We start from the raw sequence: 13,574 nt of genomic DNA, 5'->3' as shown, positions 1-13,574 counted from the left end.
CTGACTAATATACCGCTTATGTAAGTATAGGCTAAGTACTAGATGTATTAAGAATCTATTATATATATAAGCTAGAGTAGCTAAGACCATTATCACGTGATCTATATATCTACTACTACTATATATATAACTATTAGCTATATAGCTCTATCTACTATAGAGTTCTAAAAGTTCAAAATCTTTTAGAATTTTTCCAAGTATTTAAGTTATTATAGATCTACCTAAAGCTGCAGTAGAATGTCACGTGACACCTATGTAAAAGACTAGAAGATCTTAGCTTTAAAACTCACTAACTTTTATATCTATAGCCACTATAGCTGCTGAGTAATTATCTTTTAAAAATAATAACTTTTTTTACTACGTTTTTTTTTTGTCACCCCACTGTAGAATACCGCTAGAGACTAAGTTACGCTAGCAAAGGCAGTCCTAAAACGACTCTTAGATAAGTATAAGAGGTAAGAGTAAAAGAATTATAATTATAAACTACAGTGCTTATAAACGGACACGAAGTGCTAGCGCTTATAGATAGTAGGGCAGCACGAACTGTTATCTCACTAAGAGTAGTAGAGAATATAAATATACTCTATTAAACTAAGAAGGTGCTAATACGAGTAGTATTAGCCGACGATAGTCCTATAACATATAGGAACGGTTAGATTTAACTTAAGACTAAGGTAGTAACGTTACGCTTAGCTAGTTAAGAAAGCTGAGAAAAGATTAGTATTATAAATCTAGAAGATACTAAGATAATAATTAGCTATAATTAGTTAATAAAGTATAACCCTGCTATAGATTAGTAAAAGAAAATAATACTTAGTAGAGAGCCTATATATAAGGTTGCGGGAGTATAATATAAGATACGCCTAAGAAATTAGCGCGCACTCTAGAATAGAAGATTTAGTATAATCTTACCGTATAAGATCGCGAGAATCTATATAATAGACTCTTAAAGTATAGAAGTTATTTAGATACGGCAGATTATGACTACGAAGGAAGGATTGGTACTATAGTTAGCGATTCTAATAGAATACTAGATGGACGAGTTTAGAGAACTGTTTAAGGAAAATAAAGTAATAGACTTAGTAGAATACTAGAATTAAGATTATAAGATTATCCTAGAGGAAGGAGTAAAGTTAAGCTTAAAAGGAATATACCCTATAGCGCCTAAGCACGATGCTAAGCTGCGGGAATACCTTTAAAAGAATTTAAAAAAGGGATTTATCCAACTAGAATTAGGCCTAATAGCCTTACCTATCTTATTTATAAAGAAATCTAATAAGAAGTGGCGACTATATATTAACTTTAGAAGGTTAAATAGCGTAACTTAGAAGAACTAATATCTCTTACTACTTATTATAGAGCTTATAGATTAACTCTAGAGAGCTAAGTAGTTTACGAAGTTTAACGTTTAGAAAGGATTTTACTAAATTAGAATTAAAGAAGGTTACGAGTAGATAATAGCGTTTAAGACGAAATACGGACTTTTTAAGTATATGGTTATACTGTTTAGATTAATAAATGCGCTAGCAACCTTTTAATTAGTTATTAATAACGTACTCTACGAATACTTTAGAATCTGTGCTATCGCGTATCTAGATAATATACTAGTGTACTCTAGTAGTATACGCGAAAAATATATTAAATATATTAAGAAGGTTCTACGAAAGCTTAAGGAATATAAGCTATACCTTTAGCTAGAAAAGTGTAAATTCTATATATAGAAAACGGAATTTCTTAGATTTATTATATTAACTAAAGAAGTAAAAATAGACTTAAAGAAGATATAGACTATATAGGAATAGCTAAAACCTAAAATAGTTAAGAATATCTAGTCCTTTTTAGAATTCGCGAATTATTATTAAAAGTTTATTAAGAATTATTCTAAGATTACAGTACCTCTTACGGAAGTAACGAAAAAAGAAATAGGTTTTAAATAGGAATAGGAACATTAGGAGGCTTTTAATCGAATTAAGTAGATATTCCTAGAGGCGCTAGTACTTAAAATGTACAACCCTTAGAGACCTATAAGAGTTAAGACTAACGCGTCTAACTACGCACTTAGAGCTGTATTATTATAGTAGTACTTAGATAAAAAATAGAGACTAGTATTCTACTATACTAGAAAGTTCTTAGGAGTAGAACTAAACTACGACGTTTACGATAAGGAGCTACTTAGAGTAGTTAATGCCTTCAAATAATAGAATGTTTATTTATTAGGACTACTATACTAGATTAAGGTTTTTACTAATTACTAAAACCTAATAAGTTTTATAATAACTAAAAAACTTAACTAATAATAAGTGCGCTAAGTAGAGACGCTAGCCTAGTTTGACTTTAAGATTACCTATAGGGCTAGAACGCTTAATGAAGTAGTGGATGCCTTTAGTTAATAAAGCGACCTATAGGAAGAAGGTTATAAGGAACTACACGAAGCTATGCTAAAATAAATGTCTAATAGTAGTCTAAAGTATAATTAGCTAGAGCTAGCTAAGATAGTAACTACGGTAGTTTATTAAGTTATAACGTCTTAATAATAATAGTAAGAAAAAGCTAATAGCTAGTAGTTTAAGCCTAAGAGCTCTAACGGACTACTATAAGATAAATAGAAGTACTAGAACTTAGTTTTAAAGAGTTAAACCTACGTACCTCTATATATAAGATTAAGTCTTATTAAGAAACTATATAAGTCCCTAGAGTATAGATATATAGGAGTTAAAGAAATAGTTAGATAACTAGCTAAGGTATTTATAATACTACGCTTATAAGCGAAGGTATAGAAAGTATTAGATAACTATTTAGTATGTTACTAAAATAAGCCTAAGAGATATAAGCTCTATAGCCTGTTATAACCTCTATAGTGTTACAAGTAACAAGAAGAATTCTCTCCTTGACAAGTGACGAGATGGCTGAAGGCCTATGGACGTCCACGCCAGAAGGTAATGATCATCGCGGGGCGAGGATCACGTGATTGACATCACGCCAAGACGACCGTCAGACGCTAGTATGTGATGGCAGCAATCCTTTGATGGCAGCCATCAGGACATCAGGCCAAGCAACGGAAAAGTCGTGATGGCAGTGATGGCAGGACTGGAAGCAATGAGGATATAAGGATGGATGGATTTCATTATTACTCTCGTTGTGGTCAACTCAAATTGTACTTTCTTACTAGTATCCTTACTTAACAAGATTGTCACAAGTTAGTCTATCAAATAGATTAGTCTTGTCAAACCCTCCTTAAGCACGCCAACTCCACTGCATCGCCAGACAAGCCTCACGGAACACTAACGTAATACTCACCTGCCTTAGTGCGGACCAGGATAGAGAAGTATAGACCCTTACCCCGTGTAACATATAGCCACTCTCTAGACTATAGACAAGCGTAATAATAGACTTTATTATAAAGCTTCTAAGATTACTAGAACTAGAATTAGCTTAATTTTACGATATAATCCTAGTAATTATAGACTAATTAACTAAGGTAGTAAAATTTATACCTATAGAAGAGACTATTATAGTAGAAGAATGCGCGTATAAAGTCTAAAAGGCACTAGTATTAGAGTATAGAATACCTGAGGAATTTATTATAGATAGAGATAAGCTGTTTATATCTCTATACTAGATAATATTCCTAGTAAAGTTAGGCGTGAAGAAGAAACTTTTAATAAGTTTTTACCCCGAAACTGACGGCTAGACGGAACGAACGAACTAGATATTAGAGTAGTATCTAAGGATGTACGTTAATAAGTTATAGAATAACTAGGTTAAGTACCTACTATTAGTATAACTAGCTTATAATAGCACGAAATCTGTAATAATAAGGTAGTTACTATATTATGCGAACTATAGATATAAGCTGACAGCTTATTAAGATTCTAAGGATATTAAAAGTATCGCAGATAGCGTAGATAAAAAGGTACGCCTTTTACGAGAGCTATACGAAGAATTAAGTAAGTGAATTACTTAAAGAAATCTTATAACGTCTAAAGCAGTAAATAAGCTAAGAATTAAGAGACTAACCTTTAAAGAGGGGGATAAAGTTTTCTTATTAAGATAAAACCTGAAAACTAAACGACTATGCAGAAAACTAGATAATCTCTAGATAGAACTGTTTAAAATTCTAGAGAAAATAGGACTTATAAACTATAAACTACGGCTACTACTAGGTATAAAAGTATACCTTATATTCTATAAAAAGCTTTTAGAACTAGTATTCTAAGACGCTAAACTAGCTAAGAATATTAAACTTAAGAACGATAAGTATATAGTTGAGTTAGTTAAGAACCTACGGAAAAATAGTTGTTAGTAGAAATACTTAGTTAAGTAGTAAGAATGGCCTAATAGCTAAAATACTTAGGAATGAGAAGAAAACTTAATAAACTATAAGGAATTAATACGAGCGTATTATAGATAGTATCTGGAGAGAAGAGGGCTAGGCTCTTAAAGGAAAGGAAGTAATTAAAGGATAAAGGATTAAAAGAATTAGCCTATAACCCGCCTAGATTAGCTAATAGTTTAGATAGTGGTAGTGTCCGTGAAATAGAAAGGCCTATACTACTAGAGGCTAAGCTCCTCTTAGCCTACTCTTTCGTACGATTTTAGACAGCGATTATTGTAAGATTATAACGCGTAAAGGCGCGCTCTTTACTCTTTACCTCTAAAAGTTCACGACGTAAACGAGACGCCTCCGTAGTAGCTAGAGCCTAACGCTTCTTAGCTTAAGCTACTTCTAACTCTTTCTACTTACGCTCTTATTAAACTTATTCCTACTCTTTCTTAGAAATAAATAAACTATACTTAGCGCTAACTAAGATATAACCAGCGTAACGCCTAGAAGACGTCTTAACAAAGTAACGAAGCTTCTTCTCTTTATAGCGCTTATAATAAAAGTTTATCTCTAAACTCTTCTATTCTACTTATATAGTATAAGTACGCTTCTGCTTAGTTAAAGTTTTAAGACGAGAGGTACGTAGCTTTTAGACTTTAGGTATAGTTAGAAAGGCTAGAGTTAGAAAGAAATAGATATAATAGCCTAGAGCCTACTAACCTTATATATAGCTAACGCTTTAACACGCAGTATAGGAAAATAATAACCTAGGGTATTAAGATAATAGCTCTAAAGGGGGAGATAATATTACAAGTAATAGTAAGAAGGATTCTCTTCCTAGGTATAACGGTGAATAATCAAGAAGCTACTTAGAATACTAATAAGAAGAATCGCCGCGGGGCTTAGGATCACATAACTTAGCATCTTACTAAGAAGGGACATCTCGCTAAGAAGGCAGATACTATAATATCTAGAGATATTAGGGATATCTAAAGCATCTCTAGATGCTAGGACATTTAGGAGATATTACAAATATTAGAACTAGAAGTAACGAAGATATAAGGATAAATAGATTTCATTATTACTCTCGTTATAGTTAACTTAAATTATACTTTCTTACTAGTTACTTAACTTTATAAGATTAATACTTATTAGTCTATTTAATATAGATTAGAAATTATTAAACCTATTATTATCTATCTTATAAGCACACCACTCTACTATATCGCCAGACAACTACCTCACGGAGCTATTCACCTGCCCTGCTCGCTCTAACCCGGATTAAGTTAAGAGAAGTATCAGCATCCCACCCCGTGTAACAAATAACACCTAGACGCTCGTACCAAGGCCTACTAGCTATCTAGTTCTTAAAGGTCGTTAAATACTCAACTAAAAATACTAACAAAACAACGACTATATATTTAAAGCTCGTTAGGTAGCAAAAGGATTTTAATAAGAATTTAGCGTTAACTATTAAGAAACGTTCGCCAATACTACTAGGCCTAATCTTATCAGATTGCTACTAGCAATAGCTACAGCTTAAGACTAGATTATTCAAAGCTAGAATATTAAACAAGCTTTCCTAAATGCTCTTATTAATACCACGATATTTATTAAGCAACTAGAAGGATTTTCAGATCTATAATACCCTTAGCACGTCTACCTACTTAATAATGCACTATACGGATTAAAACAAGCCAGTAGACAATAGCAGAAACTACTAGTAAGCCTACTAGGCCAACTAGAATTTTAATCTCTATCTATTAATACAGCCATCTATATTAATTGCGATTAGAAGATTATAATCGCTACTTACGTAGACGATCTACTTATTTTTAGAGAAAATAAGTAAAAGATCAAGAATCTATTCCGCGATCTATCAGATATATTAGATCTAGAGATCAAAGATCTAGGTAATATATCTAAGTTTCTTAGTATCTAAATTATTAGATTAGATCAATTAATCTATATTACCCAAGAGAGCTATCTTTAAAGGCTACTTATCCGTTGTAATAAAAAGAACGACAAACTAAAGCAAATACCTCTTTAATATAGCACAAAGCTTAGTAAAAACGATTAGACAGCGATAACAAAAGATACTAATCTATTTTAATAACAAATTAGCTCTCTAATCTACCTATCTACTTTCACTCAGCTAGATATTAGTTACACAGTTAATCTTCTATCTAGATTTATAGCCAATCCAAGTCCAGAGCATTTTAGCAGTCTTAATTACCTCTAGAGATATCTATCTTAATTAAAGAAGATCAGACTACTCTACCAACTTAATGCTAGCTCTTAAGCTAGATCTATCAAGTTAGATTAATCTATATTAGTTAGATTAGATTAGATTAAGCTAATCGGATCCACGGATGCAGATTAGGGCGGCGATCTTAACAGTCGAAGATCTATAATAGAATATATATTTTTACTTTAACTAAATAAGAACTACTATACGATTTTATAGCTATTAAAGCTATAACTAATAGTGGCTCTATCGAGCGCAAAAGCCGAATTCATAGTATATCGCGAATCAACTAAATAGAGTATTTATCTAATTGTTACACGGGGTAAGAGTCTATACTTCTCTATTCTAGTCCGCACTAAGGCAGGTGAGTATTACGTTAGTGTTCCGTAAGGCTTATCTGGCGATGCAGTGGAGTTAGCGTGCTTAAGGAGGGTTTAACAAGACTAATCTATTTAATAGACTAACTTATAATAATCTTATTAAGTAAAGATACTAGTAAGAAAGTACAATTTAAGTTGACTACAACGAATATAATAATAAAATCCAACCCATTCTTATATCTATTACCTTTAGTCCTGCTATCCCTTACTTCTCTACCATCCCTAGGATAGTTATAATATTAGGGATGGCTGCTATCTTAAGGCGTCCTACTATCTCTTAGATGGTTGCTCTTAGTGGGATAGTATATTACGTAACCTAGCCCCGCGATAATTATTACCTTCTAACGTAGACGTCTATAGGCCTTTAGCTATCTCGTTATTTATTAAGGAGAGAATTCTTCTTATTACTTATAATATTAGCTCCCCTCTTAGAGCTATCGTTCTAATACTCTAGACTATTATTTTCTCGTACCGCGTGTTAAGACGCCGGCTGTATATAAGGTTAGAGCCCGTTCACTTATTATAGCCGTCTCTATCTTATAGTCTTCTTAACTATACCTAAGGTCTAGCCTGTTCGCTAATCTTAAAAGTACACTTTAACTAAGGAGCGCTAATATCGTACCTTAAAAGTAGAGAGTACTTATTTAGAAATAGTTACTAAGTGTGATCGTTATAAGGAGAAGGGTCTACGTTATTTCGTTAATATAGCGTCTAGGTAGTGTGCGGATTATATTACTATAAAGGCGGAGTATAGTTTTTTTATTTCTAATAAAGATTAGGAGAAAGTTCAGCGAGAAAAGCGTTAGAAGCGTCTTAAGATTGCCTAATTAGAGGCGTAATTAGCTTAAAGAAAGGTTAAGCTTCTAGAGGCTAAGAAGTAAAAGCACTTGTTTACTAATTGCGATTTAGTAGTACTAAAAGAGTTAGAGCGCGTAAAAAAGCAGATCGCGAGGAGTTCGGCCCCTAGTACTAATCCTCCTGCTATCGAACTATTGCTATCTAGACTATTAGCTAATCTAGGCGGGTTATAGGCTAATTACTACAATCCTTCTTTTAACTATTTTTTCTCTTTAAGGGGCTGCCCCTCGCTTCTCTAGATACTTCTAGTAGTATTCTTGTACTAGTGACTTATAGTTTATTAGATTTCCTTTAGGTTCCTAAGTATTATAGCTCTTAGGCCATCCTTACTACTTAACTAAGTACTTCTACTAACTACTAATTTTCCGTAGGTTCTTAATTTTCTTGACCTTGTACTCGTCGTCTTTAAGCTCTATATCTATTGCTAGCTTAGTATCTAGAGATACTAGTTCTAGAAGTTTCTTATAAAAGATAGGGTAGATTCGTATACCTTATAGGAGTTTTAACTTATAGTTTACTTTTTCTATTTCCTCTAGAATTTTAAATAGTCCTATTTAGAGGTTATCTAATTTTCTATATAGTCGTTTAGTTTTTAGGTTTTATCTTAATAAGAAAACTTTATCCCCCTTCTTAAAGGTTAGTCTCTTAATTCTTAGTTTATTCGCTACCTTAGATATTGTAAGGTTTCGCTAAGCTATATTCTTACTTAATTCTTTATATAATTCTTATATAAGCTTCGCTTTATCGTCTGCTTCTACCGCGATACTTTTAATATCCTTTAGATCCTAATAAGTAGTTAGCTTATATCTGTAGTTCGCGTAGTACGGTAAATGTTTTATCGTTACTAATTTTATACTGTTATAGGCTAATTACGCTGTTAGTAGTAGTTCTATCTAGTTATTCTATAACTTATTAGCGTATATCTATAGATACTATTCTAATATCTAGTTCGTTCGTTCCGTCTAGCCGTCTATTTCTAGGTAAAAGCTTATTAAAAGCTTCTTCTTAATACTTAACTTTACTAGGAATATACTCTAGTATTTAGACGTAAATAGTTTATTATAATTAGTAATAAACTCTTTAGATATCTTATACTTTAATACTAGTGCCTTTATAACCTCGTACGCGCATTTATCTACTATAATAGTCTCTTCTATAAGTATAAATTTTACTACCTTAGTTAGTTAGTCTATGATTACTAGAATTATATTATAAAATTAAGCTAATCTTAGTTCTAATGATCTTAAGAGCTTTACTATAAAGTCTATTATTACGCTTATCTATAGTCTAGATAGTAGCTATAGAGGTTATAATAGGCTATAGAGCTTATATCTCTTAGGCTTGTTCTAGTAACATACTAAATAATTACCTAGTATTTTCTGCACCTTCGCTCGCAAGCGTAGTATTATAAATACCTTAGCTAGTTGTCTAACTATTTCGTCCACTCCTGCGTATCTATATTCTAGGGACTCGTATAGAGTCTTAATAAGTTTAGTTCTTATATATAGGGGTATATACGTGCTTATATATTCTCTTAGAGCTTTAAGCTCTTTCTTATTATTTATTACTTCTAGCGGGTAGGGGTCCGTTTCTAACGCCCATAACGTTGCTTTTTCCTACTATTATTTCTATAGTATTTCTACTTACTTAGCTACCTTAGCTATCTTAGCTAGTTCTAGCTAGTTATACTTTAGACTGCTATTAGGTATTGTCTTAAGTAAGGCGTTATATAGTTCTTTATAACCCTCTTCGCGTAAATTAGATCTTCTACTTAAAGCGTCTGCTACTCTATTAAGCGTCTCTACGCGGTGCGTGATCTTAAAGTTGAACTAGGCTAGTATCTCTACCTATCGTACTTATTATTAGTTAAGTTTTTTTATTATTATAAAACTCGTTAAGTTCTAGTAATTAGTAAAAACCTTAATCTATTTAGAGAGTTCTAGTAGGTACACATTCTATTATTTAAAGGTATTAACTACTCTAAGTAGTTCCTTATCGTGAATATTGTAATTAAGTTCTACTTCTAAGAACTTCTGTAAATAATAGAATACTAGTCTCTATTTTCTATCTACGCACTATTATAACAACACAGCTCTAAGTACATAGTTAGACGCGTTAGTCTCGACTCTAGTAGGTCGTTAAGAACTATATATCTTAAGTACTAGTACCTCTAGAAATATCTACTTAATTTAATTAAAAGCCTTCTAATATTTCTATTCTTATTTAAAACCTACTTCCTTCTTCGATACTTCTATAAGGGGTGCTGAAATCTTTAAGTAATTCTTAATAAACTTCTGATAGTAATTCGCGAATCCTAGAAAGGACTAAATATTCTTAACTATTTTAAGTATTAGCTATTTCTATATAGTCTATATCTTCGTTAGATTTATTTTTACTTCTTTAGTTAATATAATAAATCTAAGAAACTCCGTTTCCTATATGTAGAATTTACACTTTCCTAGTTAAAGGTATAGCTTATATTCTTTAAGCTTTCGTAGAACCTTCTTAATATACTTAATATATTCTTCGCGTGTACCGCTAAAGTATACTAGTATATTATCTAGATACGCGGTAATAAAGATTCTAAGGTACTTATAAAGTGCATTATTAATTATTAATTAAAAAGTTACTAGCGTATTTATTAATCTAAACGGTATAACTATATACTTAAAGAGTCCGTACTTTATTTTAAACTCTATTATCTATTTGTAACCTTCTTTAATTCTAATTTAGTAAAATTCTTCTTAAATATTAAACTTTATAAACTACTTAGCTCCCTAAAGTTAATCTATAAGCTCTATAATAAGTAGTAGAGGATATTAGTTCTTCTAAGTAATACTATTTAACCTTCTAAAGTTAATATATAGTTGCTACTTCCTATTAGGTTTCTTTATAAATAAAATAGGTAAGGCCATTAGGCCTAATCCTAGTTAGATAAATCTCTTTTTTAAGTTCTTTTAGATATAATTCTATAGCTTAGTATTATACTTAGGCGCTATAGAGTATATTAGTCCTAGGGTTAACTTAGCTCCCTTATTAAGGATAATCTCGTGATCCTAATCCTAATAGTCTACTAGGTCTATTATCTTATTTTCCTTAAATAGTTCTCTAAACTCGTCCGTTTAGTATTCTATTAAAATCGCTAACTATAGTACTAATTCTTCCTTTGTAGTCGCGATCTACCGTATCTAAATAACTTCTACTCTCTAAGAGTTCTTTATATAAATTCTCGCGATCTTATATAGTAAGATTATACTAAATCTCCCGTTCTAGGTTATGTGCTAATTTATTAGGCGTGTCTTATATTATACTCTAGCAACCTTATATATAGGCTCTTAGCTAAGTAATGTCTTCTTTTACTAGTTAATAGTAGGGTTATACTTTAATAACTAATCGTAGCTAATTATTATCTTAGTCTCTCTAAGATCTATAATACTAATCTTTTCTTAGCTTTCTTAACTAGCTAGGCGTAACGTTACTACCTTAGTCTTAAGTTAGATCTAGCCGTTCCTATATGTCGTAGGACTATCGTCGGCTAATACTACTTATATTAGTACTTTCTTGTTCTAATAGGGTATATTATTTCTTTCTACTACTCGTGGCGATATAATAGTTCGTGCTACTCTACTATCTATAAGCGCTAATACCTTATATCCGTCTATAAGTACTATAGCTTTTAATTATAATTCTTTTACTCCTACTTTCTATACTTATCTAAGAGTCGTTTTAGAACTACCTTTACCAGCGTGACTCTATTCCTAGTAGTATTCTAGTTTTTTAACTACCTACTTTCTTTCTTTTTTAGGAAGTAGCCTTCGCCTATCTTAGTGGAATAGTATATTGTATACTAGTTGTTGTAGCAGAAGCTCTAATAGATATTCTTATAGGGTATCTTTCGTTATATAGTTCTCTTTCTTAGTTCTAGCTTCCTACTCTTATAAATTAGGCAATTCTTTACCTTATAAATATTTGCTAGTAAGGTACTATAGTAGTAGTTATCTACCTATTAAGTATTCTTAAACTATTATTAGTGTATAGCGTATTCTTTCCTGTAATGCGTCTATAGAAGTTTACTATACTCTACTAGCGTTTCCTATACTTAGGCCCTATATATTCTATAGTTCTTTACTATATATTCTTCGGCGGAAATCGTACTATAGTAGTAGTTGTCTACTCTTTTAGCTTTCCGTCGCTATTTCTTATAGAATTAGTAATTAATCGTGTACTTAATTTAGTATAACTCTTTATAAGCTTTCTTTTCTCTAGGCTAGTGTATATAGTAATACTATACGCGACACTCGTTATACTATAAATTAGTATAGTAGTAATTATTCTTATTATCTCTAGTTTTTTCTCGCTTCCTTAAGTAATGATTATACTATCTTAGGCAGTTAACCTAATATAGACGCTCGTGTTGCTCTATCTGTTCCTTAAACGTCTAAGATATCTTCTTGTTATTAGGTTCCTTAAACCTAGGTTATTCCTAGGCAGCCCTGTAGGTAATTTTATCTACTTAGGGTCTTAAGATTATAACTTGTCTATTAATATTATAATTATTAGCTTAATGTATATTAGTTCCGTAAATCTAGTACTATTAGTTTCTTAGGCGGCGTAGTACTTCAGCCCCTTTAATCTACTAATCTATTAGTAGTAGTACGTTCTACTTAAAGTCTTAGAGTCTTATTACCTCTTATACTAGCTTAAAGGCCTTATTAGTAGCTTATCTTACTTCTTCGTATAGGTTTAGGTCGCTAAGAGTTTTATTTAGCTTCTTAGTTAGATATAGTATTAGTATCTAAATTATCCTAATCTTAACTACTTCTTATCTAACTTTGTTTTTTAGGTAATCTCTACAGAAGTATCCTACTTTACTATATTAGAGACATACCTTACTATTATAACGCTTCTTGCGTTCTTCTGTAGAGAGTCCGTTATTATACTATCCTTAGAGTTTTCTATTCTTATTCTTAGACTTATCTTATACCTTACTAGTCATGATAGTATTACTATTCTTATCGAACTAGCTACGCTATTTTCTTATGTTAGCTATTACTAGCTAGAATTATTTTCTTTATTAGTTTCTTTTCTATAGTCTATTATTAATGCGTGTCGCTAACTTAATTAGCGTATAAAGCGTGTTTAGTTTGTTATAATATATAAGTCCGTCTTTAATATTTTTCTTTAGACCTACTTCGAATACTATTTAAAGTGCTGCGTTGTTCTAGTTAATTCGTACCTATAGCTACTTAAACTTGGCTATATACGCTAATACTAAACTAGTCTACTTTAGGCGAGTTATCGCTTTCTCTACCTAGTTCTAAGCATCCACTTCCCTAAAGATATGTCCTATCTCTTTCTTAAACTCGGCCTAACTAGTAAATAAGGCATATATCTCGTTCTTTGTTCCTCTTTTTTTAATATCTAATAGGTAGTCCTCTATATATAGCTGCATCTAGCTTAACGCTCGTCCCTTTATATAGGTGCTGGCTATAAAGATCTTTTTCTAGTTATTAGGTACTTCGTTAAATTTATAATATAAGTTAATATTAGTAAGAAATATCCGCAACTTAGTGCGACTTCCATCGTACTTTTCTAGGGTTGCTATTTTTAGCTTCTTAAGTAGTTTCTTGTTTAGGGTGGCCATTAGTTAACCTATAAGTTAGTTAATTATATTCTATAACTTAGCTATCTGCCTTACTTAGGCTTAGCTCTCGTATCTAAGATTAATGAGTTCGTACTTAGGGCTCCTTACCGCTAGCTTGTT

General features: G+C 31.6%; 2 protein-coding genes across 2 annotated transcripts; both read right to left on the bottom strand.

Annotated features, from left to right (window-relative positions):
- Nucleotides 1-8,844: 8,844 nt before the first annotated feature.
- Nucleotides 8,845-8,994, bottom strand: COCSADRAFT_89251 (uncharacterized protein; the record flags this gene model as incomplete). The annotated part of the gene is made up of 1 exon (XM_007701809.1): nucleotides 8,845-8,994. A coding segment is annotated over one exon (150 nt), but the record flags the coding sequence as incomplete, so codon positions are not given.
- Nucleotides 8,995-9,156: 162 nt separating this feature from the next.
- Nucleotides 9,157-9,345, bottom strand: COCSADRAFT_89203 (uncharacterized protein; the record flags this gene model as incomplete). Its single annotated transcript, XM_007701808.1, has 1 exon — nucleotides 9,157-9,345. A coding segment is annotated over one exon (189 nt), but the record flags the coding sequence as incomplete, so codon positions are not given.
- Nucleotides 9,346-13,574: the final 4,229 nt, after the last annotated feature.

This window comes from Bipolaris sorokiniana, assembly GCF_000338995.1.
Source record: "Bipolaris sorokiniana ND90Pr unplaced genomic scaffold COCSAscaffold_7, whole genome shotgun sequence".
NCBI lineage: Eukaryota > Fungi > Ascomycota > Dothideomycetes > Pleosporales > Pleosporaceae > Bipolaris > Bipolaris sorokiniana.
This window is presented reverse-complemented; position numbering and strand designations above follow the sequence as displayed.